The sequence below is a fragment of the Protopterus annectens genome, chromosome 6.part0, assembly GCF_019279795.1.
Source record: "Protopterus annectens isolate FY-2018-M chromosome 6.part0, PAN1.0, whole genome shotgun sequence".
NCBI lineage: Eukaryota > Metazoa > Chordata > Ceratodontiformes > Protopteridae > Protopterus > Protopterus annectens.
The window spans coordinates 705,865,786-705,891,908 of record NC_056737.1 but is presented as its reverse complement, the minus strand read 5'-3'; the positions used below and the strand labels follow the sequence as shown (position 1 = coordinate 705,891,908).

Genomic DNA, 26,123 nt, shown 5'->3' with positions numbered 1-26,123 from the left:
ATGTCTTCACCTCATAGACACAAAGTACAGGGTTTGATTCTGACGTTGGGTTATTAGGTAGGTTTAAAATGGCTTTCAGGGCAGTTAGCCTAGTATTTATGAACCTATACTTGGTTGCCTAATTAGCAGTACTAAACAAGCCCTAGCAGATGCACTCCGCAACCTCTTCAGCCTTAGCATAGCAACTGACTTTGCCTCATGACTGTGGTGCTTAGCTTTTGTGATGCCACTCCAGAAGTGTGGCCCCCTACAGACTCCTGGAATTACAGCCCCATGAGCCTAATGAGTTTTGTATTAGGGCCAATGGTGTTATCAAAATTGACATTACTAGCTATGATGTCAACAATCTTATCAGACTACACCCAACAGTTTGGCTCTGTCAAGGGTAGCTCCTGTCTGTTTAATCTTGTGAACTTCTTTGGGAGGGAGACTCAGGCTGTAGACTGTGGACAAGCTATCCACACAGAGTACCTTGACCTCGCCAAGGCATTTGAATCCATACCACATGCATCTATAATAAGTTGAAGGCACTCCAGACTGATCCATATGTGGTAAGGTGAACAGGAAAATGTCTTAGAGATTGGACTCACACTAAGCATTGGGGGCGCATCGTCTTAGAGCGTGAAGGTGACCAGTGGAATTTCACAGGGATCTGTGTTGGACCGCTGTAATTAAATCAAAAGGTGCTTCAACAAAGTATTAGTTTAAGGGAGTGTACATTTATGCAACCAGCTTATTGTACGTTTTTTATTTTTTATATTTTTCCCCCTAACAGATTTGTTTGTTTTTCAATTGAATTGTACAGGTTATAGGTCACATTAAAGGTGGGACAAATTTTGAAATGATTTATTGTGGTCTCAGTTTTTATATCACAAAAAACAGGCATTTTAACAGGGATGTGTACACTTTTTATATCCACTGTATGTATATATATATATATATATATATATATATATATATATATATATATATATATATATATATATATATATATACACATACATATACATACATATAAACATGTATATATTTATATATGTGTGCGTTTGTGTGTTTGTGTGTGTGCGTGTGTTCAAATAACCTCTGTTATGCTGTACGTTCCTTGTAATAAAGGGCTGTTTTTTTATTAATTTTCTGAATGCAATGAGGGTATTTCATGCATTACAAAGAAGAATCACAGTCAGGAAAAGATTATTACTTGTATACACACACACACACACTAACACACACACACACACACACACACACACACACACACGCACTAACACGCACACACACATATATTTAAAGCACATGTATGGTACCAACAAATTCTTTCATTTTAGTTGCACAGCCTGAGTGGCAAACTGTGTAATACTTGGCCATAGCAAAGAGTCATCATTGCATGCGCCATATATACCGGTAATGTCATGTAAATGTATGTATTTCTAATAGTGAAGTGATATTATTACTGGAGTATTATACAATAAATTCAATGTAATATAAATTAAATTTCAGTGTTCAAAAATTCATTAGCACTTGTATTCCATGTATCAGGTTTCAGTGCTGGCATTGCTGCTGCATCAGCTTTCAAGGCTTAGGACTGCTTTATCTTCCCATTGCATAAAAAACAAAAATGTCCTTCATCCTGTGTCACTTCCTCATTTTAGTTCAGTAATGTAGATTCCTTGCATGAATACAGGTTCAGCTTTTGCAGGGTCTACTCATATATTCCTGTAGTGGGACTAGGATAATATTTGACTAGGAACCATGGCTGTTAAACAGCACATTGGGTATTTTTTTCCATAATACTGGCTTCCATCGTTGCCCTTAACATATCTTTGCTGAATTTATCTGACTCTGTAAATGCAACTGCTCATTGCTCACTTCTCTGTTGTAGGAGTCCATCGCCACTCGTGGGGTTTGCAAAAAGTCACTGTCCGTGGCTTGTGTACAATTCTAGTCATCCATCCCTCTCTTTTTGTTCATGACTTGAGCCGTCCTTCTAGGATTTGGTAGTTCTCATCCATCTTTTAGGTGTATGCCATTAATTATCCATTCATCCTTCTTACAGTGTGCTCTTGCCCATCCATCTTACTTAGGTTAAGGCGTTGATCATCCAACATGGTTAGTCCATATCTTTTTATCTGTCTTTTTCGTGGTAAGTTGTTGTTTTTCTATGCTTCTTGGATAATGGCATGTGCCATCTGAAGATCATCCAAAAGTAATTGCCTTGCAGCAATTAGTAGCCATTATAGGTATCTGAAGATGTCAGATTTAGTCTATCAGTCTTCCCCGTGTGTATCTCTGTATTTTAGAGATCCTGATCTTAGAAAACTTCATCTTAGTTACAGTTTGTTTTTCCTTAGTTTCATGTTAGTGCATGTTGGATTGTACTATAACTTCTGATTGGTTAACCACTTATGTCCTGAATTTGTTGGGCTTGTTCTTCACTCCTGACTTCCATTATACTAAAGTCTAGATGGGCCTCGGTAATCAACTTAAGTAGGACACTGCTGACATCATATTAATGGTTACATATACTGTGTTTTATAGGTTCATAGGTAGGTACTAGGCTATCTGCCCAAAGGCATTTAAAGCCTAGCCAGAATGTGTTGGCTTTCACCGCCCCCTTAGATTAGTTCCCTGTGCCTCTGTCCAGCAAAGCCACTGAAGTGATCCACTCGTCAAGGTTTCTCTTGAAGAGCGTTAGTGAGGAGCTCTGCCTAATGTAGATTGGAATCTTGTTTCAGAGCATGGGAAATCTCTGGGACAGGCATCTATTCCCCCAGCACGTCCTATTTATTGTTGTGGTGAGGTTTAGATCCCTACAGCATGTGGCTCGAGGGGATATGGTTTTCTTTAGGTGGAGCATGTCCATCAATTCTGGTTTGGACATGGCCTTGTATGTCAGGCAGAGATTACCTCTGAGTAGGCAGTATGCAACCGAGTACAGCTGGAGTTTCTTCAGTCGAGCTGCATAGGGCATCTGTTTGAGGCCAGTGATCCTTTTGGTGAGGTACTTCTGTGGTCTTTCCAGCTGTTGCAGGTGTCTTGCAAGGTACATCCCAAATGGGGCATTTTACTCTATGATGGGTCTGATGAGTGATGCGTAGAGGGGCACAATGACCTCTTTTGATCTGGATGCAAACCTTTTTGTGATTAGGTGGGCCACATAGAAGGATTTTCTAACCACTTTGGCAATGGGATAATCAAAGGAGAGATTACTATCTGCTTGGGTCCCCAGATCCCTTATTTCGTCTCCCATATTTAGGGGGCTACCGCCTATGTGGTAATTTGTGGGTACTTTGTTTTTTCCAAAGGGGATGACTATGCCTTTTGGCATTTAGCTTGAGGCCATAGTTTTGACACCAGGTATCTGTTTCAGTGAGACCCTGTTGGAGGATGTCTGTGTCAGCCGGAGAGTCAATTATAGCCCCTAGTTTGCAGTCGTCTGCGAACTTGGTCAGCCATAGTCCTCCTGTGCTCGCCTGTACCTCTGAGAAATATATGCTGAACAGGAGGGTTCCTAGGACTGAGCCCTGGGGAAACATCACTTCTAACCAGTTTAGAGTCAGACCTAGCTCCCGCAACTCTTACCATGTGGGTTTTTTCTGTGAGCCAATTGGCAAACCATCTCATGACGTAGGGGTTTATGTCCAGGCTGGTGAGCTTGTCTATTATACCAGAATGGGGAATGGTGTTGAAGGCCTTTGCGAGGTCTAGGTAGGCTGTGTGGACCGCCTTTCCCTCTTCTATAGCCTTGGTAACTGTCTCAAAGAAGTCCACCAGGTTTAGAAGGCATGATCTGCCCTTAAAGCCGAAATAGGTAGGGTCCAGTGTTTGGAGGTTCCCAATGTCTCTGTTAATGAGATCCATGATGATGCACTCCATAGCCTTTCAGACTAAGCTAGTCAGGCTTATAGGACGATAGTTCCAGGGGTCTGTTGTGGCTCCACTTTTGTGGAGCGGAATAACTGTTGCTGTGTGCCACTCTATGGGCACATAGTCTATGAGAGGCTGAGTTTGAACAGTGTGTTTAGGTGAGGAGTAAGTTCATCTTTGAGCTCATGTAGGACACAGCCTGGGACACCGTATGGTCCCATTGATGCTGTGTTTTTGGTTTTGGAGAGGGCTGTTTTAACCTGAGTGTCTGTGATTTCAGGGACACTACATTCTTCTGGTATGGTTATGGGCCCTTTTGGAGGTGAGAGAGGGGTGAAGTTTGCACTGAACCTGTCTGCCAGAATGTTAGCAATATCAGTCAGTTCAGTGTATTTTGTGCCATTCTGCACTAACTCCGAGCAAATCTGGGAATTGCTACTTAGATTCTCGACATAGCTAAAGAATGCCTTGTGGTATCTTTGGAGTCCTTGGTAATTTTTTTTCGAAGCGAGCCTTGGATGATTTTATGAGGGATCTTAGTTTCTTGCTGATACTGATCAGGGATGTTTTCCCTTCTTGAGATTTTACTCTTTTCTGTACTAGTTTCCTTCTTTTATTGTATAACTTGTTTGTGGCAGGGGTCCACAAGACTGGTTTCCTTTTCTTGGAGGAGTAAGTTTTGGTTTTGCTTGGGATAGCATGATCCATGCATTCTTGTAGGTGCCCATAGAGTGCATTAGTAAAACATTTTGCAGCTTGGGCAGCATTATCATTTAGCATGGGGGATTTGAAACTTTCCACCTCAGTCTTAAGTAACGTGAAGTTTGCTTTTGAAAAGCTTTTCACGGTGCTTTCTTTGACTGGGGGTGGGGGGTGGGGCGGAATGAGGATATCCAGAGTGATTAGTTTATGGTCATATCTAACCAGCCAAGGGTTGACTTCCGGTGTGGCACACTGGTTGCCCATGTTGGTGATGACCAGGTCCAATATGTTGTCACCTCTGGAGGGGGTGTTGACCAGTTGATCCAGGGCATTTGAGTTTATAAATTCTAGGAAATGTTGGGCAAGGAAGTTAGTACTTGAGTAGTTCTCCCAGTTAATGTTTGGGTAATTGAAATCACCCAATATCAGGGTGTTTGGTAGGACGTTTATGTTTCCCAGTGTTTCCAGAAATTCGTAATGGGGGTCCTGGGACACTGTGGATGATCTGTAACAAGCTACAATTTGAATTGCAGTTATGCCCGTTGTTAGTTGCACGTGGATGATCTCTGAAGCATCGTGCTGCACCACTAACCTGGAGGTGTGGGGGTATCCTTGATGAATATGGATACGATTCTGCCTTTTGTATTTCGGTCCAGGATAGGTACAGTGAGCTGTTTTACTGATTGGCTGGGTAAGGACGAATAGAGAGCCTTGTCCTTCTCTACAGTATAGGGGAGGTGTAGTGCTAAGGTTTATTAGTGCTTGCTATGAGTTTTGAGCAAGTGCCGGGCTGAGAACTGAATGGTGTGAATGCTTTAGTTGAAAGTTTGTCTAGTTCCAAGGGAAAAATTGAAGAGTAGACTTTGTGGAGCTGGGAATAGTTATACCCTAGCTAAATATTATCAGTCTTGTATTTCAAACCAACAGGACTGTAGGTCTTAATGACTTTCTTAAACATTTCTACAAGCCTTTTTGCTGACTTGTCTCTGCCTGAATGATGACAATCATATGTGAAACGCTCATGCTGTTTTAATTTGTGAATTTTTTTTTTTTTTTAATTTTTCTTACGTGACATGCACTTTAGTGTCATGGTGTATCTGTTTAAGCAAGCCATTGCTTGCAAATATTCTCCATAACACTGCAGTAGTCTTTTCAGATGTGGTAGATTCTGTGCACCAACAAAATAAATACAGAGTTTATGAATAGTTCAGGAAAGTCAGTATGAATGCAATGCAGTGGCAAGGATAGATATTTCTAAGTATGCACGAATACTTGTTCATAACTCTCAACCTCTTAGCACAAAATAATGGACAAAACCAAAAATAATGGGGGAACAAAGCCTGAAAAATTGGGACAATTTTTAAATATTGCTCTCATAAACTTGGAAGTAGAAAAGAATAAAAGGTATTGTGTTATCATGCATTTTCTGAAGGATATGAAGTCTGAAATTCAAATGTGTATCATTATGTAGTGAATTCATTTCCCAGTGATTTGCTACAAAAATCCAGAAAAACAGAAATTTTATGAGGAACAGACTAAAAATAAGAGGTGAAAATCTGGACAGCTGGGAGGTATGCTTGGGGTGCGAATTCTGGACCATTTAACATCTGGTGTAAGCGTCTACAATATCTTCAATTCCATTGTCCTTAACTGGCTAAAATATACATCTATGGGCAGGGCACTTCTTTTTTAAATTCCTTAAGTGTCTTTCATGGATAATGTTGAGAATGTCGGGTTCATAGCTTGGAAGGAATACCATACTAGAGTTCCTTAGCATGCAGGCAATAGATATTCTGTAGCAGCAAATGCTAAGTACAATTAGCATTCTTACTTGAGCCATCCTTTTAGTTAAATCTCATATAGCTGGACAAACCCAGCTCATTTCTGCTTCCTCTTAAAGTGAATAATTTTCTTTTTGCTGGTAGTTGTTTGTCAGTTATGATCAGTTATCAGTTGTGGTGTAATTAAAGTCCATTGGATCAGTGGTGGTTGGATTTTCTGCTTTCATTCTTGGTAAATATGACAGTCCCACAGCATTATAATATTGATTTTTCTTCATATTTGACACCATGGTAATGTGACAGTACTATTGATGTGTGGCTGGCATTGGTAATGCCATGTTTTTTGGAGGTTAGAAAATAGATACTAAAAGCAGTTAATTTGTTGCCAGTATGAATCTTCTGCTACAGCTACTGGTAAACCTTTTTCACTGCCCATACCAGGCTAAGGTCTTCCCTTTTCACCTGCCCATAGTTAAACTCATCTGCTGTTTTTGTTATTGAAGCAAGTGCTTCTGCCTTTGGATGCCACTTGAAAACATCGTATGTGATAGAAGAGTGTCACTTCTGTAAAGTGAAGTATCACATGCCAGTGCAGTAGTCATGGAAGGATCGAAGTGGCCAAGCACTTAATCCAATGTAATCTTCCTCTTTGGGTAGATCCATTCTGAAACAACCTGTGTAGTAAACATAGAGCCGTTGAGATGTTTACTAGAAGTCTGTGGTAATAGTTCACCTCTTTTATCTAGAAGTCATCTGTGAAGTATTTTCTGAGGCCTAGGCACTTTCAGCTCAGTATGGGCATGGCCCAGTCATTCTGTTCCACTTTCAGTAATATTACATGTTCCAGCCTTTGCAATTGGTGCATTATTTCTGCATAAAGGCATATGGTATATGCAAGCTTTATGAAACCTTGGGGTGTCCTAACTTAGTCTTTGCCTTTTTGTAATAAAAAGGTTTCTGTTTCTGTTTGAAGTATTCTATAGCTGCCAACAACTGCAACATCTTTTTCAACCTGGTCTTGTTACTGCTGTTTTTGACAAGGTTTTAGCATTTTTTATGAAATGACAGTTAAATTCTCCTTTTTTTATTCACTGTCTGCAAAAAATACTGTTAGCTCTACTTTGTTAAGAGCTTATTTGGATTATATAGTTTCCTCATTCAAGTATAGTACCAAATTCTGTTGCTTAAGTGTAATTATTAGTGCTGATTCTTAATATTCTTAATATCTGTGCATACACTTTTCATTTGTTTGTGTTATTTGTATTTGTCTTTGCCAGATTGGCCTGTGTAATGATTAACAGTGTCCTTGGGCCAATTTCCATACACATTAACAAATTTAAATAAATAAATACAAATCAGACGTGTTTCACAATAATTCACCAGCACATGTGCATTCAGCATTCTGTGATACTGTCCTACAACCTTTCTGTAATATCTTTGGAAAGTTTTTTATAATTAATAAAAACATTGTTTGCGGTATCTCTCTGTGTGGTTCCATTTGAAAATGTACTCCTGCTGCCTCTGAAGTAGCCCATGACGTTTTACAATTATATTCAGTCACATTGTCAGTCACATTGTGTAATTTCAAAGATAAGTCATCTTTGCCAGCTTCTTTATCACACTCTTGTGTCCTTGAGTGAATGAGCATGTTACGCCATGAATTAGCCATCTTGTGCATGTTCAAGGCTTTGGCATTTCTTTCCATCACTCTGATTACTACTGACACTCTTCTGATATCTGTCTTTTTGCACACGGGTTCAATGTAGCCTTTCTTGTAATATTTCATATAGTCTTTCTTTTTAGACCCAGCAGTTATGTGGTATTTTGTCACAACAAAAAACATTTTATGTTTTTGCACACACGAAAGTGGAAACCACATGTTTAGCTCCGCAGCTGCAAGGTGCCATGTGTGATAAAGGGATGGTCCATGCAGCAACATGGCTGTTGCTGCTGCTGTATTGCTTCTGTGATGCATGTGGTGCTGATAATGTTTTGATTAAGCTATTGCTGGAACTGGAGTTATCATGACACTGAAACTCCCCAATACCACCTTCAGAAGGACACAAATGGAATGAAGGCATTCTAGAAGAGGATAAATGGTGCAGAGTTTGCATTTGAAGCAATAACAAGATATAGTAAAAACATTTAAATTATCTGTCTTCCAGGAGGTAATTGGCTTATTGTTAGTAATAATGTAGTCTTTTTACAGATATCTTTCCTGAAGCAACTATGAGAGCAAGGACAGGGAAATCAAAAGTATGTGTGACAAATTGTAAAAGTATGCAGTTCATTCAGAAATAGGCTGTAGGTTGACTCTGACTACAGCTTATTTAAGAGATGAGAAAATGAGTACAGTACGTTAGTAGATTGTCTATCCACTGTTTGCCATTAAATTCTGTTTTTGAATTTTGTTTACTTGTTTCAAATGGAAGCTACTATCTAGTGACTTCTGTTGGTCTCCGGATTGGTTTATGGGATTCAGGATAGGAGGCAGAAAGTTGCCATACTACAGATTTCAAAGTTGACTTGAGCAGATGACTTGCATACCAATACCACCCATGTTAGAGTGTTCTTTTCCCTGTTAAGGAGGAAAATGTGTTTTTTTCAACTAGAGAGTAAATTGTTTCCGTTTGATTTTACCAGTGTCAAACATACCGAAACCAAAGCATTTCTATAATTTATGGTATATATAGTCATAATTTCATAATGATTATTTTTTTTTTAATATATTTTTTCTAGATCAAAATCCTTGGGAGCTGTTGTTGATAGACTTGGTGCAATGGAACATGACATTACCTGTCTCTTAGAATCATTTCAGCAGTTTCAGAAAACTCCAAGAACTCTAAAAAGATTTGCACTTGACAACTCTGACTTATTTCAGAAACAACTGCAGGTGACTAAGCATTGTTATGTAATTACATTTTACTGTTATCAGTCTTTGCATTCATTTTTGCTATATTTTAACATATGAACTTATGTCAGTGTCTCATTACGTATAGTATAATGTCATACATGTTTGGAATATGCTACTTGTTTTCATAGGCAGACAAGGTATGCTTTGCTTTGATGGTTTCCTCTTCCAAATGAAGTACTGTAGTCATGTGCTGGCTCTGCTCATAAAAGTAAACTTGAATTTGGTACACCAGTGCACTTATGATAAAGGCAGTTCCATGACCATTGTAGTCAATGGAGTTGCTGCACAGGATGAAATGTGCATTTTCTGTAGAGTGTAGTGCCAGTGGAATGAGGTATAAATAGTAAGGGGTGTAACCTGTATGAAGGGGGAGGGGAGATTTTGCCCCATTTAAAATGTTGGTTTTAGACAGTCCTTTAGCATGTAGAAATGTAAGCATATTCCCTGAGTTTGTGGTGCTGCAGTGTATTAATCTACAACTGTGAAATGAATGTCATGTGTACATCTCAAGAAGGAAACTAGTTTTTTTTGTTTTTGTTAAACATGGAGGCAGCATATCTCAAGTCTGTGTGCTTTGTACATAAAGTGTCAGTAAGTAATTAAAGGAAATTGTATAAGAATTCTTGGAATGGGATTTGCTTGGAAGTAAAGTCAGTGATGTACTTTCTGTGAGGTGCCATTACTTATCTGTTTTAAGGAGGCCATGATCAAAGACTTGCATTAGATTTGAATATTGCATTTTGAAGGTAATCTTGTAGTGACTTAATTTTCTTCAGACTAAAGCAAAGTTTTTGCATGTTTGTCTAGAAGTGTGTTCTTGTTTTAAGTGCAGCAGTGTACAGAAATTATGTGATGTGTCTATCTAAATAATAATGTTTAACCTTTAAAGCAGAATTGTCCTACTTTTTAACTTTGGTTTTGATTGGTTAAACTTTAGTGAACTACATACAGTGAAATGAAGCTATCCTGGAAAAGATGCTTTGTAATTTTCCTCCCTTCCCTGCTGCTGACCAATAGCTGCCTTCAGCTCCTTTCCACATTCACTGAGTTTATCGGACCTGCATTAGCCTACCTCGAGCTCAGTCTGACTCATGATGACTGGTGCTAGTGAGGGGAGTGAGGACTCTAAGGGGCTAAATATTTTATCTTTTGGCATGGAAAGACCAGAACTGCAACTAATAATACATTTAGCATCTGATTTCTCATTAGGACAGCATGGTAACACATAATGAGTAATAGAAAATTTTGGCATACATAAACAAAACAGTGCATTTGATAGTTTTCTTTGTAGTGAACTCAGTAAAGCTAGTTTGATTCAAAACATGCTTGATGGCGTAATTATTTTTCCTTAATTTAAAAGCACTTTTTATTTTTGCTTGTCTGTGTATTATTGAATCAATCCTTTACTCATTCTTAATTGTATGCCAAGTAAGAAAACTGTTTTTCTTTTAAAAATAGTTATATTGCTATGCTTATTTCAAAGAATGAACAAAAAATGTAGAACACGGCACCACAGCAAACCAATAAAAAGCAGATGGTAAAGAGCAGTGTAAAATCCAAATACACTTTTATTCGAACACAGGTGAGTGCTTTCACGATAAAATCGCTTCTTCAGACCATACAAAAAATCAACAGCATCTCAAATTTTTAAAATGCAATCAATTAAATATCTACCAGTATAAAACATTCAAGTACAATAGCCATAAAAATGTAAAAGTATAGCTTTCTTTTAAGACAAAAACCCTAAAAGGCTATTGCCATAAAAGCACACATAGCAGTATACTTATTTAAGAAGCTTTCTTTTTTCAGAACTGGCTTAAGAGGTACTGATTAATTCAAATCTGCACCGCTATGTGCTGATAGTTTAAGAATCCATCTTAATTCTTTCCCTTCTGTGACATTAGTTATATCACCCAACCTAAAACTTTCATAAATGACTTCTGCCATAAACTTAAACCAATGGTTAATATCTTTCTCTAGAATATGCTTAGCTAAGGCACTATAACTATTGCCCTTATTAGCACAATAATAATGGTCTCTAAGTTGTTCTGTAAGTTGCCTATTAGTTTTTCCTATATAAAATTTTGAACAAGTCACACACTGTGCCTGAATAAACTAAGTTTTTAGTGTCACAATTAGCTTTAACTTTAAAGACATAATGATAACCATTGTTTGGTTGAAGAAATGTATTGAATACATCAATGTATTTACAAAAAGTACATTTACCACAGATAGAGGTACCAAAACTAGTTGTTCTAATACTAGGTTGCTGTAGTTTACTTGTATTAGGGAAACAAAGCTATCTTTTCAACGATTTTTTTTTATAAACAAAATTTGGGGCTGCACTAACAAACTGACAGAATAGGATCAGAAGATAGAATATGCCAATTTTTTGTAATAATATTTTTTATATCTATGCTGTCAGTACTAAAAGTCATACAGTAAGCTACATTGCTATAACTATTATTATGGGCAGTCTTTCTTATGTTTTCTTTACGTGAAAAAAACGGGCGTCCACTACTTTGTCTGTCTAACTTGACCCTTTCACATGCTTTACTAACTTCTAAAGGTTTATAACCATGTTCTATAAATTCCATACTAGTGGAACACATAGTTGTTTCAAATTCTTGTTCCTGATCATGGAGCCTAGAAACTCTTAAAAGTTGACCTCTTACTGCATTTTCAAAAATATGTGGTGTATGCATATTATTACGTTTAAGATAACTATGTGTATAACATGGTTTTCTGTATCTCTTAGTGTGCAGCTTTCCATATATGCCCCTGTACAGGGTAACATCAAGGAAATCTATGTAAGTGCAATAATATTTCATAGTAAACTTAAGGAAGGGTGTACTTGAATTTATAGCACTTAGAAAATTATTTAAACTTTCAAGGTCTCCTTTCCAAAAAAATATATAAGTCATCAACAAAACGCCAATAGAATTTTACATACACATTAAATTGTTCAACATTTAAGATGTTTACATTTTCCCAGTATGCCATGACCATATTGGTGTATTTCAAAGAATGATTAATTCATTCATTTTTCTTGTTACTTGTCTAAGTCTGTCCCAACATGGATTGGATGCAGGGCATAGAAACTTGTCTTGGTCATTTCACCATCCCTACACACACACACACACACACACACACACACACACACACACACACACACACACACACACACACACACACACACCAGTGAATAATTGAAGAATTGCAAGTTCAGCTATGGAACATCTTTTAGAGGTGGGAGGATAAGAGGATACACTGTGTGCCAGGCACTTTTTACAGAAATTACCCCATCTGAGAATTAAACTGGGGAAGTAAGTGCTTGCTGTGAAGCTTCTTTAACCTCATTACTGTGAGGACTTTGAGGTACATTGTATTAAGTGATTGCCAGATACACAATTTGGTTTAAGTGACTGTCTGGTGCACCATTTGTTTTAAATCACTGCCAGGTGCTCCGTTTCTTTTAAGTGACTGCCCGCTGCATGGCTTTAAGTGACTGCCAGGTGGCCATTTGTTTTAAGTAAGTCCGACTTTTCTACCACTTGATATGTGTCTACATGTAGCCCTGGCAAGAAATAGATTGCTAGTTATACTAGTTGCAGTTTGGGTCACTCAGTGTCAGTAGTTAACAATATTTGTTTTAAAATGTAGGAGCTTCATTTGAGATAGATATAATCTAGCATCTTTATATCACTTTGAGATACCATGCAAAGCTAAAGTTAAAACAATATTAAAATTCTAATGAAATTATTTTATTCTTTACAGTTTTCTTTGTGTATTTTTAGTTCACTTTGCAGAACGCATGTGCATTTGCACAGAGGCATTATACAACAGTATGGCCATCTGCCTGTCCTTTCAAAATGTTACTTGAGCATATGTTTACTTGCATTTAATTATGTAAGCTTGTCTAAGATAGAAAGAACTGTATAGTGAGTTTCATACATTTTGCAAAATGAAGTCTGTACTAACTGTCTGCCATTTCATTTTCAGGATCTTCAAAATAGCATTGCAATGCAAATGAAAGTGTGCAACAATAAAGCACTCTTCAAAAATGAAGCAACAAATGGCCTTACTGTGGGAGACGTACATGCAGCATGGAAAGTTGTACGAAATTACAAATCACAGTTGCTTGAAATAAGAAGTAAGGTACAAACCACTGGAGCAGCACACTTGTCTGTTGAATCTTTTTTGAAATCCTTAAGGGAAGTTGCACAAAGTTTGCATGGTCAGGGAGATGTCCACAGCTCTGTTGTAATGGCAGATGACCTGGATGAGGCACAGAAGATGTTATTTCCCCAGTCTGTAAATGTTGATGAGCTGATCCACCAAGCAGAGATCTGTCTGAAAGAATCAGAGTCTGGTCAAAGAACCTCTTGTCAGAGCATTCTAGGAAAATTATCACAAGAACCAAAGAAGTCACCTAGAAAGACCAGAACAAGAATATGTGATAGTCTACATAAAGAGACGTCCACAAACTTGCTTTTGCAAATTAATGGTCTGTTTAAAAACCTGCAAGAACTATACAAAAGAGTAGAAAGGATCGGTCTGAAAGATCCCACAATACTTGCAGCTCAGCAAAGGTATGGCTTGTTAATAAATGTGGTTTAATTTCTTTACCCTGGTGAAGACTGTGTTACTGACTTAAGTTAATGTAATCACATGCAGCACCACGTATTCTACAATGTAAATATAATAGCAGAAATGTGAAACAGTCAGTCAGTGATATGTTTTTGCACAACAAAACGTTTTTGCACAACAAAACATGGGATGGTGCACAGAAACAGCTTGGATTTGTACTGTCCAATTGTTGTACATTACAAAATTTGTACAACTGGTTAGAAACACTAAGACTGCTGATAGTGCAAAGAGCTGTATACTTTTTGTGTTAAGTGCTACCAGTAAATAAACATATACATGCATAATACTGAGTAAAATCCTGGAAGGATACAATGTACAATACTCTCCATAACCATAGGTCACTTTTCAAGTCTCCCACATTCATGCCATTATTCCCTATTATTGTGTGATATTGCAGTTAATATACAAATGTAAATAATATATAAATGTAAATTTAAGTGTAGGGAAGTAAGGGGGGTTGCTCCTCCTGCAAAAACACTTAGTATGCTATATCGTAGTTTTGAACTGTATTTAACTGTGGTGGGGATCAGTATGTAGCTTTCATTTATGGCTTCTCCCTGTGCACACTACCTCTAGGCACTACAACTTGGGTGTAAGCAACTTGAAATGTTCCTCCCAGGGGTATATGAAGAGACAAGATGGAGATCTTGGTCTACGTGTCTGAGGCTGGTATGAATCTAGCCTTGAGCAGCTTGCTACCGTCACCAAGAATTATGCCCAAATATGAACAAAAGGTTATCAATTTCAACAATTAGCTTAGCTTATGAAGTTATTCAAAGAAGGTCAACCATATATCCACCTGGGAAGAGATGGTAGACAATTCCAAATGCTTTAAATAAATAAATAAAATACGACCAGCCACAGATACCGCAATAAATTTATTATTACAGACAAGAAATTCTTTCTCTGACGTCTCGGCTGAAAAAGCCTTCAAGGAGTAAAAAAACATCTAAAAAACTTGTTTAAGTACTATAAAACATAGCACAATTAAATAATTAAACAATTAAATCAACAACCTCCAATTCAACTCTTCATTTAACCCACATGGGTAAAGCGTGTTAAACTTAAGAATATATACTGCTTCCTTAAACTGAAGCAGTTTTTTAAGATTATTATTGTCATATACTGACACATTTATTTTCTCTAAAGTAGTACCCTGTAACTCTTCATTATTGCTGTTATGAAATTCATAAAAATGTGTTGCAATAGAACTCTCTGGTTTATGATTTTAAATATCTCTTGCATGCTCCAACAATCTTACTTTAAAGGCCCTCTGTTTCTCCTATATAAAATAGGTTGCAAGGGCACTTAAGAGCATACACCACACCCACAGTGTCATAAGAAAAATTACTCCAAGTTTGAAATGGAATATTATTTATAGTAGAGAAACTTTTAACTATAAATTTACATGCTTTACACTTATTGCAACAAGTCGTTCCTGCCAAATATAAATTACGTAATATATTAATAGGTGGCAAACAGAATCTACCTTTAACTAAAAAATTATGAATATTTCTCCCCGTCTATAGGAAATACCTAAATTAGCATTTAACCAGGAAACAACATTTTTCAACGAACATAATTATTTCCAGTGATATTTTACCTGTTCTATGACTACATCACTAAAACATCCATAAGTAGTCACAAAGTAAATCATCTCTTTACAATCTCTATTCCCAAAAGTTAAAGGGGCTGCACCATATCTATCACTACAATGATACCCTGTAGGTAGGACATTACATAATTTATTCCAACTCTTTTCCAATAGGATATAATTATAGCCCCTACTACTAAACATACTTACAATAGTTCCTATTTCCCTTTTAAAATCATCAATATTGTTACATAATCTAGCAATCCTAAGCATCTCCCCAAACAGGAGTGCTGAAATAGTATGGGAAGGGTGACAACTATCACCATGTACATACTGTGTACCACAACTGAATTTTCTGTATACAGAAGTGGATAGTTCAGAACCATGATTGATGCTAAGCACCACATCTAAAAAAGGGAATACGTGTCCCCATCTTAAGGCCATCAAATTGTAAACCAAATCTATTGTTGTGTAACATATCAATAAAACAAGATACCAATTCTGAGCCACCTTCACATATAAAAATTAAATCATCAATATATCGAAAATATCTAATAACATAATTATGAAAACATTGATTTCTATAAATGTATTCATTCTCAAAAAGACCCATACATAAATTAGCATACATGGGGGCAAAGGCAGCCCCCATAGCTGTTCCTTTTTTTTTTGCTTGTAAAGGTCATTATTAAATTCAAAAAAATTATGAGTCAAACAAAAATAAACCAACTCTATTATATATTGTGTAAGAGGTGAACTACCTAAAAAAAATGTCAAGGCTTCCAGACCAAAACTATGGTTTAGATTTGTATAGATTCCAAATGCTTTGCTAGAGATGGCCTGCATCTCCCCCAAATTCTTTTGTATATTAGCTAAGTCCTCTTCCACCCCATAGTGCCTTTTTCTTCTTAAGCTTCTAACATGACTAAACAGAATATGGATAGTATTAATGTATTGCTGGTCAACGCTAGGAGCCTTAAAAAAAGTCCTTCATGCACTCCTTAACCTGGAAAACATTGATATGCATCATCACAGAGAACTTGTTCCAGACTATTGTAAGCACTCCGTCAGTACAGGGTTCCAATACCTATCACACATTCAGACCCATTGCATTAGAGGTAAGCACCAATGGTGGCAGTGTGTCCATATTTATATAAAAAAAAAAAAAAAAACTTAATCTCCAGACCTGCTAGACAAGATAATGATCTGGGACTCCTCCACATCCAACTTACTATTAACAACACCTATTATCATATCATGGATAACTACATGACCCATTTTGTGTCCCACTTGCCTCATACCTCTTAGCTAACTAGTATGCAGTCCCTTTGTATTACTTTAAAAACTTTCTCCTTTGAGACTACAACTTTTCCTCCATAAACTGGGAGACAACTATGTCCTCACACATGTATGTCCAGAAATGTCTGGGCTTCATCAATACAAGCTGCCTGGACCAGGTATTCTGCACCCCAACTAGAGGTGATGACTCCACTGCTTATGCAGAATCCTTCACTGCTATATTATATATGCACATGTATAATCTACTAAGAGGTGATCTCTGTTTGACTTACAAAGCCATGTCTGACCCAGCTCTGTTAGAAATGCTACATCTAAAGAAATCCTAATCCCTCCGCAGCACACACTCCAGAGACCTCAACCTCATTACCACAATCAACAGAACATGCTGGAGGGACAGATTCATAACCCAGAGACTGCCCATGCTCTGGAATAGACTTCCCATACATGTCAAGCAGAGCACCTCATTGTCCCTCTTCAAGAGATATCTTGATGAGTGGATAGGAAATAGAAAGTTCACCCCAGGGATCACTCCAATGGCTCTACTTGCTAGATGCACTAGGAACTATCGTTGGGCGGCACAATGTCAGGGCACTTCTATGGGCTAGGCTTCTAAAGGCTCCAGGGCCATTAGCCTAGTACACACCTATGAACCTATGTAAATAACTGCATAGATGTATCTATCCTCATCAGAAAAAAATACAACACCAAATTCAAAATAAACCCTGTGGTGGAAGCCAAGTATAAGTAGGCTCTATAACAAAAGAAAAAAAAATACCATTGGCCAGAAAAACAAATCTAATTCTCAAGAAACCAAAAAAATGCTTTTGCTAAACTAAACAAGGAACTCCAGACCCTGATCAAATCAACCAAAGCCAGATTTGAGATAAAAATAGCTACTCAGGTGAAGGACAACAATCTCCAAAACAATGTCCAGCATTCTGCAGAGCTGATAGTCAATTATATCACATACTGTGATGCAGAGGACATAACCAGTATAATATTGGACAAATTTAGCTCAAACTTCACTCCTCCTCCCTTTTAGTATTTTCAGACCTTATTCCTACACAAATAAATATACCTCAAATCTCTCAAAAGTATGTTCTCAAGGTGCTATCTAAGGTCAAGAATGCTACATCTGTGGGGCCAGGTACCAGACCAGGCTGTCTGCTGGTCAGCCTGAAACATGACTTGTCTTATCCCGTTCAGATGTTTTTCACTGTCAGCTTTAAGACAGGGTGTGTGCTGGATGAATGGAGGACAGCACTAGTCAATTCCCTTGCTCAAAGGTGGAGCTTCAACAGACCCGGATATTGACCCATAAGCCTGATCAGTCTCATCTATAAGGATAATCATGGAATTAATGAATAAGGATATAGGTAATGTACAAACTCTTGACCCAACCCAGTTCAGTCTGTGCCTATTTAACTTGGCTGATGGCTTCAGAAAAGTTACGTAAGTAATGGATGAGTGCAAAACTGTGCATACCACATATCTACACCTTACAAAGATGTTTGGCACCATCCCACACTTGGCAGTTATAGATAACCTCCCCCAACTAAGTGTCATGTCCTGTGTAACTCATTGGATAGCATACTTGCTCAGAAAACAGAACACAAGAAATTAGAGTGGATGGCTGTACCTCCCCTAAAAGACCTGTCACTAGTGGTGCCACACAGGCTGTCACTAGTGGTGCCACACAGGATTCAATACTTTGACCACTCCTCCTTAAAGTAATGTGAAGAGTTTGTGGCTGACTAAGCTTGCAGTCTGCTGTCATACACTCTCCTGAGGATACTGAGGCTACCAAGATTCTCAAAGAACTACTAAACCAAAAGAACAGATTAAACTTATTAAAACAAAAATGGAAGGCACTTCCATTGGCCAAAGAACCACTCTTTATTATTATCTGGTTTATGGAAAAAAGAAAATACAACAGTATGTAAAAAATGTTAAATAAACTGCTGGGACTAGTAGTGGTGCTTAATAGGATTATAAGTGAATGTTAATGGAAAAGTTTTATTAGGGACACTTATTTAACTAATTTGTCTTGTGACTTAGTAACGAGTATTTAATGTGCAATTTTGACTTGCTATTCATTCTGATGAAGTCCAGTGAATGGTGGACATAAGCACTGTTTTAAGAATAAAGAGTGGTTCTTCGACCAACAGGAGTGCTTTCTTTTTTTTGTTTTTACAAGATTCTCAAAGCCTGCCTGTCCAAAACAAGCAACTGTTGTCAAAACCATGGACTAAAACTGAATGACAAGAAGTATATAATTATATCCTTCAGCAAGCATGACTCCAAATGTAACTATCATATTGACAACACACCCTTGAAAATTGATCTTGTAGTTAGGGATGTAGGAAACTATGCTGACAATGAACTGCCCTTTGATCACCATGTATCCACTGTTGTAATGAAGTTTTTTTCATCGTTTAGCTTATATCTAAAGGTATTACAGCCAGGTCCAGGAATATAATCATTCCACTGTACGCTGTGATTACACCAATCATTGATTATAACGTTCCTTTTTTGTGCATGTGTCTAAGCATTGGTCATAACTGGAATTAGCATGATGCTTTCTCACTAAAAAAAAAAATATCAAGGACTTGAATCATAAAACCTGTGCAGACCATCTCAAATCCTTAGCCATTATCTCAGTATTATACAGGCGATCTCTGCCTTATGTAGAGAGCTTCAGCAGACCCTATTCAGACAGACCTATTACAGATTCATTCTCTCATGGATAGGGGAAATATGTAAATGCCCCAGCATATCCTTGTCTGGCCTGTCTCTGGGTTATTCATATGCAAAATCTAAGGCTTATAAACTACAATGGGAATGTAGGGTCCTCACAGATAAGTAGCCTAGTAAGTACCTATAAAGGTATATGTATGTAGAGAAAGAGAGAGAGGGATGTACATACATGCACACACACACACACACACACATATATATATATATATATATATATATATATATATATATATATGTAATTTGAGGTTAATATATTTATATACACCTACATAAAACAAGTATATATTCATGTATGCAGCATTAGTACCCTGAATCCAACTGTACTTTTCTTTCTTCTCCCCCTCCTTTACATAGACGTGGATACAGACATGCCTAGAAGCCAGCCACTTCTTTCTCTCTCCCTAACTAAACTAACTAACTACATAGAAAACAGGCTGGCAAGTGAAAGGTTTTGCTTTTATGGTTGTAGTGGTGCATTGCTCCAACAAGTTTCTGACCTCCTAGCTTCTCTGTTTATTTAAAAAAAGATTTGAGGAGGTGAGTAAAGTAACAACTGCAAGGTCACGTTCACCATTTGCATTTATGGTGTAATATGACCTTGATTTGTACAGTGAAAATGAGTTTGCTTTTAATTATTAAGTTGTTTTAAAGACACACATTAATGACTTTTCATATGAGGTTAATGAGATGCAGGAGGCCAAAGTTAATGTGAGGCACAGGGTCATACATTACTTATTTGAAATGGTGAAACTTCATTGTGCCTGTACATTTAACATACAAGATGCAAGATGTTTTGGCATTGTGCCACAGTGCCATTTGGCTACAGTATTATGTTTCACAAGGCCTGTAGCATTTTGCAGTCTAATGTTTGGAAGAAAGAGGCAGCAGTGAGACTTATCTTTTTTGCCAGAGATATACATTACATATGATCAGAACTATTCATTGCCATAGGTAAAGATTACTATCCATATATACATGCATACAAATATTTCAAGCATGGGCATTAATGCCCTTCTAGCCTGCCAGTATACCAAAACACTTGTTCCCATAAAAGTGTCCAGACTGTTTTAAAAATATCTAAACTAGTACTTGTTTTAATGTAATTTGGTAGTCTGTTCCATGCATCAGCTGCTCTGTTAGAGAACCAGTTAGTGCACTTCTCATTCCTATAGAATCTTCTACACAGGTTATCTGATGATTCTCTAGTACTTTTGATAACCCCAAACATTCCCAGAGGTACAGTTGTCTTTAAATGCCCTATATACCTGAATAAGGTCTTCTCTTAGTTATCTATAAGAGACGCTGTACAAGTGCAGATATTTCAGTCTTTCATAATAACTTAAGTTTTTACATCCATGGATGCCTTTGGTATATTTCTGCTGTACTTTCTCCAGTTTACTTATAAGTTTCCATAGTGTTATTCCATACTCAAGTTAGGGCCTAATGTAATTAACAAACATTAACTTCATTATTTCCGACTTCCTAGACTTTGTAAATACTTTTATGCAACCTGTAGTTCTATAACTATCATTAACCAATTAGTTGGTATGACTAGAAAAATGCAAAGCTGGATCTACACATATACCCAGGTCCTTAAATGAATCTACAGTTTCAAATACTTTGTGCTGTATTAAATATTCACCTTTCAGTTTGTCTCCAAAATCTCATATGCTTAGTTTTAATGCACTTAGCATTTTGTCAGCTTATCATATAAGAAACAACAGTGTTGTCTCTACTTACACTCAGTCACTATCTTCCTTCATAGAGCAGAGGCTGTGGTCACTACATTTGAGTCCAATATTGCAGGAGCTCTGTCACAAAGCCCTATATCTACAAGTTTACTGAGAATTTTGTCATTGTTTCATAGCGTGCAGTCACCACATCTGACCCCGACGTTGCAGGAGCTGTTTTACAAAGCCCTACACCTACAAATTTACTGAGACGTTTGTCATTGTTTCATAGCCTGTGGTCACTACTTCTAACCCCAATATTGCAGGCACTCTGTCACAAAGCCCTACACCTACAAGGTTACTGAAACTTTTGTCATTGTTTCATAACGTGCAGTCACTACATCTGATGTTGATCTTTGAGGAGCTCTGTCACAAAGCTTTACACTTACAAGTTTACTGAGACATTTGTCATTGTTTCATAGCCTGCGGTCACTACACCTAATCCCGATATCACAGGAGCTCTGTCAAAAAGCCCTACACCTACAAGTTTACTGAGACTTTTGTCTTTGTTTCATAGCCTGCGGTCACTACATCTGACCTCGATATTGCAGAAGCTGTGTCACAAAGCCCTACACCTACAGGTTTACTGAGACTTTTGTCATTGTTTCATAGCCTGCAGTCACCACATTTGACCCAGATGCTGCAGGAGCTCTTTCACAAAGCCCTAAACCTTCCAGTTTCCTGAGACTTTTGCCATTGTTTCATAGTCTGCGGTCACTACATCTGACCCTGATATTGCAGGAGCTTGATCACAAAACCCTACACCTTCAAGTTTACTGAGATGATGTTCTTCGTCTCACATTGCTGCAGTCATAACCTGTGGGTAGTCCGCTGTCCTTGGTCGGCCCGAATACCAAAGAGTTAGGCTGGCGTCGGTCATGGTCGCCCAGATCTGACGTCAGTACGTAGTAGTACTTAAGCGCATGACCGACACCATATCCTCAGTCTTTCTTGCCGCGTGGTCCGAAGCAGAAGCAGCGTTTGCAAGTGCTGTTCGGCGTTCTGAAATTTTCATTTATCGAGTTTCAGACCGAAGACCAAGTTGGGCTAAGTACCCCGTTGGGGAAATTTTTGTCTTTTCTTGCCTCAGTTATCCGGATGTCAGAAAAGGTTAATAATTGTATTTCTTGTGGGAAACAGATACCTCATAGGGACTTTCATTCTCTCTGTATTCCTTGCTTGGGGCCTGAACACGACGTAGTCGGATGTCGCTTTTGTGCTAGATTTAATAAGCACACCATTAAACGAAGATTAGACTGTGCCAGGCTTGTTTTCGGTAAGCGGTGTAACTATAACATGCCGTCGGATTCCCCGACTCCTGCTACCGCTAAAAAACGTAAAGATAAATCTTTGAGGTCTAAACCAGATGAGTCGTCCGTTGCGGACGCCGGTTCTTTGGAGCCTCCGGTTGAACCTGTGGATCCGGCCAAGGCCTCGGCTGAATCCCAGGGGGAACCTTTACTTTTGCAGGAGTTGGCCTCTCAGGAGCTAGGCCAGGCCGAGGGTGCTTCTCAGGTATCTGTAGTTCCATCCTTACAAAAGGTTATTAGGCCTTCTACCTCAGTGGCTAAAGGCCATGCTAAGGCTAAACCTTGTCTTACTGGTCCTGGCCATAGTCCTAGCTCTTCAGCCTCTGTCCCTAAAAAACATATGTTGAAAATGGCAGAGGACTTGATTACTTTGATCAGGGGTTCTATGCCCCCCCCAGAGAAGAGGCCTAGGGTGGAGGCAGATTTAGAGGGAATGGAGCATTCTTCAGACTACTCTGAGTCCTCAGCTGAAGATATTCAGGATTTCCCTCCCTATTCAGATTCGGATGCAGAGGATTCCTGTCCTTCTGCTTCTCCTCCAGAGGATTTTTCCTTTTCTGAAACTTTACATTCCATGAGGGAACATTTCAAGTGGGAAGGTCAGGATTTTTCAGATTCTCGCAAAAGGCTTAGGGAATTTTTGTTTTTGCCACAACATAGGCCCTTGGCTATTCCCCCTGTCTTCGATGTTGTTCAGGATGTTTTTTCTGAAGCTTCCCTTAATCCTGATTCTTTACCCCCTGCCCCTGTCCAGCCAGACAGATATTACAGAGTTCCAGAAGCACATAAATATTTGTACAAGAGTCCTAGAGCTGACCCGGAAACTATTATTCAAGGGCCGAAGGGTGTCAGGGATTCTGTGGTTAAGAATCCAGTTCCTTTGGATAAAGATTCTAGAGCGTTGGATAGGTGGGGGAAAAAGTGTACACCTCCTCTACGTTAGCTATGAGGGCTTTAAATTGCCAGTTTCATATGCTGAAGTATCAGAACTTTTTGTTAGGCCAATTGAAAGCTAAGGTGGATGCTTTATCTGAGGGTATAGAGTGTAAGGAATTACAGGAGTTGGTTCATGCATCAGATCAAGTTGGAAAACATTCCTTGCAGTGTGGTTTTGATGCTCTTCAGGCTTCATCCAGGGTGGCTGCTACAGGTTCAGTTATTCGTAGACATGCCTGGCTTAAGGATCAAAATTTGTCAGAGCATGTTAAAGCTCGGATTTTGGATGCTCCTCTTCAAACAGAAGTTCTTTTTGGTTCTCCTGTGGAGTCAGTTTTGAAAAAGATGGAAGATAAGGCTAAGTCTATGCAGACGGTCAAGGAGTTTTTGCAGGTGCAGCCCCCTAAATTTAGCAGGAATTGGCCTGCTAGAGGATGGTCCTACCCTTCTTCGGATTATCAGTCTAAAGGCAGGTCTAGACGTGGTAGAGGCAGGGCTCACGCTCAGGGTTCTTTCAGACCTAGGAATTGGAGTTCTCCTGCACAGTCTTCTGGTGAGGGCAGGGGTCAGCCCTTTCGTAAACAGACCCAATGACCTGTATCTTCAGCTGCCAGATCCTTCTTTTCTGGCAGCTCCTCTAGGAGGAAAGTTGGCACTTTTCAAACAAAACTGGCATTTGGTCACCCAGGACAAATGGGTGTTGGAAATAATAAATCAAGGTTACAAGTTTTATTTTCACACTTTTCCTCCTTTCAAAGGCATGCCGGATGTGCCTCCTCAGCAAAGGCGGGAGGCTCAGGAGCAAATTTCTTTGCTTTTGCAGATGGGGGGCCATCCAGGTGGTACCTCCGTCAGAAGTAGGCCTAGGGTTTTATTCCCGTCTTTTCCTAGTGCCAAAGAAAGGAAACACTTGGAGACCAATTCTGGATTTGTCCATTCTCAATACCTACCTAGACATTCCAAAGTTCAAGATGTTAACATTACAACAACTTCTACCTATGCTAGGCAAAGATCACTGGATGGTAACCCTGGATCTCAAAGAGGCCTATCTTCACATTCCTATCAGGCCCAGCTGCAGGAGATTCCTGCGATTTCGGGCTGGTACTTCTCATTATCAGTTCTCTGCATTGCCCTTTGGTTTATCTACTGCGCCCAGGGTGTTCACAAAAGATCTGGCTCCTGTAATTGCTTTCTTCAGACAGAGGGGAATCCAAATTTATCCTTATCTGGACGATTGCCTGATTCTTGCTCAAGACAAAGACAAGCTACTTCAACATCTACAGTATGTAATGGCAGTTTTAAGGTGCCTAGGGTATTCTGTGAACGAAATAAAGTCCAGTCTAGTGCCCTCTCAGGACATGTGCTTTCTGGGTGTGAGACTGAATACAGCTTCTCAGATGGCATTTCTGACCCCGGACAAACAAAGAACTCTTCATCTATACTTCCAGCAGTTATCAGTACTGTCCAGGCTGACTGCAAGGACAGTCCTTCAAGCCTTGGGGTTCATGGCATCTTGCATTCTAGTACTTCCCAATGCCAAACTGCATATGAGGAAGCTACAATGGTATCTCAAAAGTGTATGGACTCAACACTGCCACGATTTGGACACTGTCATTCGGATAATACCTTGCATCCAGAAGGAATTCTTGTGGTGGGCTCAGGAATGTCACCTAAACAAGGGACTCTCTGTGACCCGACAAGAGGCGAGTCAGATCATAACGATGGATGCCTCGGACTTTGCTTGGGGAGCACACTTCAATGGGAAATGGATTCAAGACACGTGGCCTCCCAGACTACTACATTTGCATATCAACATGAAGGAGATGTTAGCAGTCCAATTTGCCCTGCTGGCCTTCAAGGACCTACTTCAGCCAGGACAGGTGTTGATTCGAACAGACAACACAACAGTCATGTGGTACATCAACAAGCAGGGGGGAACCCATTCTTACCCTCTTTGCAGACAAGCAATGATATTGTGGGAGACTGCTCTGAGTTTGCACATCAATCTTCAAGCACGGTTTCTGCCAGGAGCACAGAACTCCCTAGCAGATGGATTGAGCAGACAAATTGTGGATCCCCACGAGTGGAAATTGGATCCTCAGGTATTTCAACAGTTGACAGTGGCTTGGGGAACTCCAGACATAGATCTGTTCACTTCTCCACTCAATTTCCAACTGCCAAAATTTTGCACAAAGATGTTTCACCCAAAAGCTTGGAAAGTGGATGCTCTATCTTTCAGTTGGAACAACCTTCACGTCTATGCTTTCCCTCCTCTGCCTCTCCTTCCCAAGGTACTCTTGAAAGTCAGGCGGGACAAGCCTTGCATGATTCTAATAGCACCAGATTGGCCACGTCAACACTGGTATCCTCTGCTGAAAAGTTTAATTCAGGAGCCTCCTTGGCCTTTGCCACAGATTCCTCACTTGTTGTCCCAGTCAAGCAATCATTTTCTTAATGTCAGGGTGCAGTCCCTGCATCTAACAGCCTGGCGTATTCTGTTTTAGAGCCTGTGGGGTCTCAGCTTCCTCAACAGGTTTTGGATGTCATTCTGGAAGCCAGGCGGCCTAGTACTAGAAAAGTTTATGC

The 26,123-nt window shown here is 39.0% G+C and overlaps 1 protein-coding gene across 1 annotated transcript in view; it reads left to right on the top strand.

Annotated features, from left to right (window-relative positions):
• Nucleotides 1–26,123, top strand: part of SYNE2 (spectrin repeat containing nuclear envelope protein 2) — a 3,814,665-nt gene that overhangs the window by 934,652 nt on the left and 2,853,890 nt on the right. Inside the window, exons 22-23 of the mRNA XM_044073561.1 lie at nt 9,087–9,240; nt 13,264–13,853. Of these exons, the coding sequence (XP_043929496.1) occupies nt 9,087–9,240; nt 13,264–13,853 (744 nt within the window). The remainder of the gene's footprint in view (nt 1–9,086; nt 9,241–13,263; nt 13,854–26,123) is intronic.